General features: G+C 33.1%; 1 protein-coding gene across 1 annotated transcript; it reads right to left on the bottom strand.

Moving 5' to 3' along the window:
• Positions 1–1,188: 1,188 nt before the first annotated feature.
• On the bottom strand, positions 1,189–3,714 carry LOC114743937 (putative F-box protein At4g38870). Its single transcript, XM_028932132.1, has 2 exons — positions 3,272–3,714; positions 1,189–1,812 (listed from the first exon to the last, which is right to left on the bottom strand). The coding sequence occupies exons 1-2, from the start codon at positions 3,705–3,707 to the stop codon at positions 1,484–1,486; spliced, it is 765 nt and encodes a 254-aa protein (XP_028787965.1). The 5' UTR covers positions 3,708–3,714; the 3' UTR covers positions 1,189–1,483.
• Positions 3,715–7,646: the final 3,932 nt, after the last annotated feature.

Here is a 7,646-nt window from a genome sequence, read left to right as displayed (position 1 = left end):
CTTGTCCTCAAGGTCAAAGGTATGAATTAGTGTCGGATAGCAAACATCGAGCATCATCTCATTATAAAGTGCCAATGCAGTAGCTACATGACAGTTCTCAAGTGCAGTAGCCAAAGGGAATTTACAAATAACTGGTGAATACAGCATGCTGAGCAAATAAGTGTTAGGATACCCAAGTGGAGCAAGCCAAGCCAGAGAATAAAAGGTAATCATAAGCCAAACAAGGATATGCTTCACAGGAGGATCCAAACCATTCCAAGAAGTTAAATATAATAGATCCCAAAAACACGGTGTTGAAAGCATAACTGACTTGTAGCTTTGACGAGGGCGACAGGCAATTCAACCATCGAACTGAAAACTTGTAAAACATAGTCTTGATGTTTTTTTCAACAATAATACCACACGGCTCAATTTGGACAACCAAAAGAACTGAAACTTGCTCCCAAGCAAAAGGAAATAAGTTGATGAAATTAACTGCAAAATCCCTCTGCACTATGGGCAAAGGAAGAATTGACTTGCTTATGTGGGTCCTTGTATATAGGTTCATAACAATACAAATATCATTTTGGGCTTCCAAGGCATCACAACAAGGTACTAGCTGCTTGTGGAAAAACAACGCTAGTAATTTAGTCGTTTTTAAGAACAGTAGACATGAGGCGATGAAGAGCAACAGATGATCATCTAGCCAACAGTTATCGTGTCCACAATGATAAAGACCTTCAAACTGATGTAAACTTAATCCATATGCACTGAATTTACTGAGAACCAATCCAGTAATGTCCAGATCAATACTCTCTATTATCCATTTATTGTCGGCACTTGGCTCCATAGGTAGTTGTTCAAAGTTTGCATGCAGCACATGTTAAGCAAAATGCTCGTGTCCCCTCCAAATCAGTCCTTGATATGCAATAATTCTAACAAGTGTCTGTTATAATCATTCAAGCTCTTATAGGTAACAAGAGGTGAAAAAGTAGAACAAAAATCACCGTTAATTAGTTGCGGCAGAATATTCTTATCTGGAAAAATAATCACACCAGTAACTGAGACATTACAACACTTCAGAATTTTGGATTCAAGTTTCATGACTAATGCACAAATAGGTGCAATGTCAATAAAAACATTTATCATTGCCTCTGTAGTTCTTTGCCATCAAAACAAAATGCTACAGAGGTGAAACCAAAGTATGATACCCAAAAAGTACAAGGCATGGCCACAAATCAGTAGTTAAGAATTGAACAAGGATTGAGGGCCCGGGATCAAACACCAACTGTATATGTAAGCGACTATGTGATAAACAACAATGACCAACATCTGTAAAACCAGACAACAGGGGAATAGGTAAGGCATAGGCATAACATTCGAAAGCCAATGGTTTAGAATTTAATAAATTGAGGAAGTACCCATGGTTTTTCAAAGCACCAAGCATAAGCCTTGGGAGCTTAAAAGAATTTAATAGAGCTGCATTAGTAAGCGCATCAGAGAGTCACTGAGCAGAGTTGTAACAACTGCAAGTCGGCTTCACAAGGTGGGGTGCATCGTGTTTTTTGAGAATGTCATCTTCAACACAAATCTTGCTCATCGTCATCAATAAGGTGTCAGAATCCACAACAGTTGAAGCACCAAACCCATTTATAGGATCAGAACTCACCATGGAGCCAGTAAGCACTGAATAATTCGCCAAATGTGCTGAATCAGAACACAGAACATGGAACTCCAACCACTCATCAAAAAAAAACCCAATTGTAACCTCCGCCATATAAGAATCCAAGCCGTCAAAAATGGGAGAATTGATGGTAGAAGCCGAACTCGTAACTATCATGGTCGGCGAATACACAATGTCAGATTTGGGGTGGATATCAACTATGGCAGAAACAGAGCTCATATCCATGAAGGTAGGGGATAACATACGATTGAATTTATTATGTAGTGATTCCAATTTGTGTTTGATAGAATCAATCATAACGTTCACACGGTCATAGCGAGCTATGTCTGCAGAAAGTCGGCGCTCCAAGAAATCAACGAATCGTTTAGTTTTGGCGGCTAAATAATCAAAATCAGTGGTGGCAGACTTTAGAAAAGAATCTATCATGGTAGCGGAAGGCAATGAAAGCACCAATGTAGCAGAGGTGTTACTTGAAATTATAGTCAGAAATGCACGAGAAAATAGAACAGAAATATGGATGCAAATCTGGTAACGTATAGTTTGAAATTCATCACAGACTCCCAGTACAATTGCAAAGAGAGAAATATCAGTTATAGTACTCAAGTGCAGTCACAGGGATTCTAAGAAAATAACGGCAATCACAGAAAGAAAGGAGAAAGTCACAGGTTCAGAGGGAAAGAGTCACAGGGAGAGGAGAAGAGAAAAGAGAGATTCTGCATAAATTCTTCCACATGTTATAACATCTCAAAAGGGCATCAAAAGTTTATGAACAATCAAATGATCTTCCACCAAAAGTACTTAAACAAAGTAAATTTACAATGTAAAACTAAGATTAAGGATCAAAGTTCTTAAATGTGAATGTTACGAACTGGTACAAGGCTTTCCACATAATCTAAGATTCTAGTACAATAATTACAACTATAATTCTTCATAACAAACTTGTTAGATTCATAAGTGGTGTGAGATTCAACAAATATAAAGTTCTTCGATCCTCTATGACCTCACCAAATTCTTCAGTTCTCCGACTGAATTCATTAACTGTGCAGACAATTTCATTCCTCCAAATGTTCCTTGGAATTAAACAGTATGGATAGAGATTGGGACTGCTGCTATATATTTTAGTCCAAGTCCATCTCCCTCCTCCAGATGCACACGCATTCACCCCAACCACCCACAAATGAATGAAACCAGATCTGGAGTTTCCTATCTCTTTGTAAGAAATAATACCTGGTTTGTTCTCATAAAAAGTAGGAATACAAGTGGAGCTGGGGTGTAAATCAGGCATTGGTATTAATGTAAACACTTCCATTGCTATGTCAAATGAGACTATCAGATAACCATTCAAATTTTGTGCAAGCCAGATAATGGTTCCATTATTATCAGTGGCTGCTTCACAATAAATACGTATATCCTTTGTGTCCCCAAATTCCACATCTTTCCACAACCCCGTGCATAACGAATACACTAAAAGTTCATTCACACCCCTCTTGTGTACCCAATATGAACCCCTATTCATATCAAAATAAAACTCAGAAACAGAAATCTTAATTATCTTGTAATCATTAACAATCTTACTGAACCCAAATCCTATAGATAACTGATTCTTACAATTAGTAGCTTGGGGTACCTCTGTCACCTCCTTAATAGCTGGATTCCACACTAGAAGCTTATGAGGAGACACATAATGATCACAGAGTTCAACGCAGAGCAAGCCGTTGCTGGAACCGATCATCCGAACAACTGAAAAACTATCAGAACTGGACAAGTCGTAATCAATCAGAGGAGGGTTATGAGCTTCATGGAGTTGAAAGTCGCGATCGAATGAACACAAGTACAACGAATTGTTTGTCCGATAGAGTTGTTGGACGAGAAAATAAGGTCGATGACTGGAGTGGCGGAGTTGATCTGCAATGAACAATGGATCCTTCAAGAGATTTTTCCAGTTTTTACAGACACACTGAAATCGAATTAGGGTTTTCACAGGAAGTCTCTTGAGAATGTTGACGATGATCTCTTGCGGCAGAAAAGCGCTGTTGCCTTCCATTACCGTCGCTTCACAGAATTCGCAGACGAAAGAGACGGCGGTTGGCGTAGGGTTTATGGGTTTTAGCTTGAAGTGTTGGTGCATAAATATTTGATATTTCGATTTAATTTTAATTTGAATTGCAATTTCAATTTATTCCTGCTCTTAGTATAATACTCATTTAACTAATTTGATTAAGTTAAAAAAATTAAGTAAGTTAATTAATTATAAGAAAAGTGACACATTTTTTTAAAACGCCATAATCATCTTTCTAAATACCCTTTCTCTCTTTTCTATTTGATTATAGTTAACGAAGTATTTATAAAGATAATTTAAAAAAAAATGATAAATATAAGAAATAAATTTTATATTTAAAAAAAATAAAAATAAAAATTAGGTGCTATATTAAAAATAGTAGAGAGATAATATAATACTCCTCCGGTCCTTATTATAAGACCCAATTTGACTTTTTATTTGGTCCTAATTATAAGACCCAATCCATTTTCTCTTTTATATTTATGCATTTTTTTCCAAGATAATCCTTTTAATAATGATAGTTTTAGCCAATATACTTAATTAGCAAGAATATTTTAGGAATAACAACACTTATTTATTATAAATAACCAACTTAACTTACTTCCTTAATCTCTTTAAATAAATCAATTGGGTTTTATAATTAGTACCGGAGGAGTATTAGTATCAACGGAATTTGAGTGCGGTTTGACCAGTAGTATTAATAAATGGAAGAATTTCCCTACCAAACCCCCCCGGGTACTTGTTATCCAAAACCTCCCCGCAAAAACATTGTCAAATTTCACTGTACCCCTGAACAAAAATTAAATTAAATTTTATGTGCAGGTGAAAAGATATTTTTGTGGTTATTTATTGTAAATCCCTCACTATTTTTTTTTATAAATCACCTCATTTTTGTTGTAATTTTCTTATGTATTGTTAATTAGTTTATGTTTTTTATAAATTGTCTAATTTTCATTATAAATCTCATTATGTATCTTATAAATCCGCAATAAATAATCCTTTTTTAAGATAAAATAAAATAAAGGCATAAATGTCTTTCCCCTCCAAAATTTAGCTACAAAATAAACTTCATATCATAAATTATCGCTAACATAAGATATTATTATTAAAATATCTGCTATGATCTTCTTCCATTACCCTCTCTATCAAATCTTATTTCTAATTTTACAAATAATATTGCAGATTTTACAATACGAAAGAGACATCGGTTGAGGTGTAAAGGCATTATTGATGGTTAGGGTTTGTTGGCTTCAGCTTCTGGAGAGTTGGTGCAGTAACTAACAGGAATATAAGAGTTGTTTCCGCATATTTCTATTTAATTAATACTACTAAGTTATATTAAATCCCTCAATAAATTGTTATATATACATTAGAAGAGTTATATGAATCATATCTTAAATACTTCTCATTCCTTAAATAGTTAAAACATAATCCCACCATTATAAAAATAATTTGATATATATTTATAGAATATATATATAGATATATATATATATATAAAGTAATTGGGTTGGAAATTTCAATGTCAAATATTATTTTATAATTTTGTGCTTCAAGTGCTGTTTCTTATAGGTTATAACAATATGCTTTCAAAATTAAGTTTGATAAAGGACTTTAAATTGGTACTAAAATAATATAGTTAATGTAAGTTTTTTGTTTTGATTCATTATATCTAAGTATGATGTGAACAATAACAAAATAAATTATTCTTAAAGTTAGAAAGTAGAAAGAAAATAACAAGACAAGAATTGGGAGAAAAACCAAGGGATTATTTCTAAGGGTATGTTTGGCTCAATGAGAGAAAGGGGAGGGGAGGGATTTTAATGGAGGGAATGGGAGGGGAGGGGAGGAGAGTAGAAGGATTTTAATATTATCTTGTTTGAATTTATAAAAAAAAGAGGGGAGAGTAAGAGTATGTTTGGCTCAATGAGAGGAAGGGGAGGGGAGGGATTTTAATGGAGGGAAGGGGAGGGGAGGGGAGTGGAAGGATTTTAATATCACCTTGTTTGGATTTATAAAAAAGAGGGGAGGGGAGGGAAAAATATTTTAATATGGACAATTTTGCTCTTATTTTATTTAAGGCGTGGGCATAATAGTCATAACATGACAAAATATAAATATAATGGTCACAACATGACAAAATATGAACATAATGGTCATAATATGACAAAATATTGCCTTTTCCCTCCAAATCTTCTCAATTTTGGAGGGGAGGTTGAAGAGGGGAGGGGAGGGGAAATTTTAAAAAATTTTCCCTCCCCTCCTAAAATTTGTGTGTTGCCAAACAAGAGAAAATGATTAAAATCCCTCCCCTCCCCTCCCTTCCCTTCCAAATCCCTCATACCAAACACACCATAAGGAAAAATATTTTAATATGGATAATTTTGCTCTTGTTTTATTTAAAATATGGGCATAATAATCACAACATAATAAAATATGAACATAATGGTTACAACATGGCAAAATATGGACATAATGATCATAACATGACAAAATATTGTCCTTTCTCTCTAAATCCTTCCAATTTTGAAGGGGAAGTTCGGGAGGAGAGGGGAGGGAAAATTTTAAAAAAATTCTGCTCCCCCCAAAATTTGTGTGTTACCAAACAAGGGGAAATGATTATAATCCCTCCCCTCCCCTCTCTCCCAAATCTCTCGTACCAAACACATCCTAAAGTTATGGATTAAGAACATTCGAAGATAAATAATCCTGAGAGTTGGAAGTTATGGACATCCACATACACATATATATACACACACACAATATTTATAAGATATATATATTTTTGGATGCTTATAAGTTATAAATAACTAAGACGTTATAAATAAATTTCATATCAAAAATTTTCAATAACATAAGATATTTCATTATTAATTTATCCATATCTCCGACTTAATATATCGATCATAAAATATCTACTGTAATCTTCTTCCCTTACCTTCTCCAAGAAAATCTTATTTCTAATTATCTTCCAAAAAAAAATATTATTTCTAATTTTACAAATTTATAAGTCTATCAAAGATAATCATTTGATTGACATGTGAATCATTTGAATAACTACACTAATCTTATATAACTTCATTTTATATCTAGGCTAATTTTATATAACATTATTTAATTTTTGGGCATAATAAATCCATAGGTCCTTATTCAACTAATTTTAATCAATGCTCGCACTGCCAGTATATCAGTCGTGATAAATAATAAAGTTGATGAGTAAAGTATCATTTTCACGAGGATTTCATTTCAAAACCCGATCAAATACACTTTCATTTAATTTCACTAACACAAATATAAAGAGTGAAGGAAAAATATTTATAAAATTGAAAATTAATAAAAGCATATGATACTTGGAATTTAAGGATAAAATGGGATCTATGATTATTTATCATCCTTGTATTTATTAACATTCAATTTTCCTCACATAAATCCTTTTAATGATCTGTGATTCAAAAATATATTTGTAAAAGCTTTTCCAAATCAAAAACAAAGTGTTCAATTCTATTAATTGCTCAATCTCTTGTTATAATTAATAAAACCCAATTTTAAATTCCAATCACAAAGTGACTATGCAATTTTTATAATTATATCTCTATCTTACTAATAAAACCATCCATTCAACAAGTAAATTTCAAGTTCTTCCACAATTTTACGCAAGTTCTATCTCAATTTAACTCTCTCAAGTTTCAATCAAGTGAATCAAACAACTAAATAGTGATTAAGCACTTAGAAGCATTCCAAAAAATAAAAGTAAAATGAACACATGTATCATTAATTAATAACAAAATGAAGGGAGTAATCAAAAGTCAATAGAACAAAGTAAAATGAACACATGTATCATTAATTTATAACAAAATGAGATGAGCAATCAAAAGTCAATACATACAATGGCTCAAAATAACTCTAGAACTAAAGGTTTAGCCA

Source organism: Neltuma alba, unplaced genomic scaffold (assembly GCF_004799145.2).
Source record: "Neltuma alba isolate B1F8T4 unplaced genomic scaffold, ASM479914v2 tig00004188_pilon, whole genome shotgun sequence".
NCBI lineage: Eukaryota > Viridiplantae > Streptophyta > Magnoliopsida > Fabales > Fabaceae > Neltuma > Neltuma alba.
Note: the sequence above shows the minus strand (reverse complement) of the source record. Positions and strands in the feature narration are given on the sequence as shown.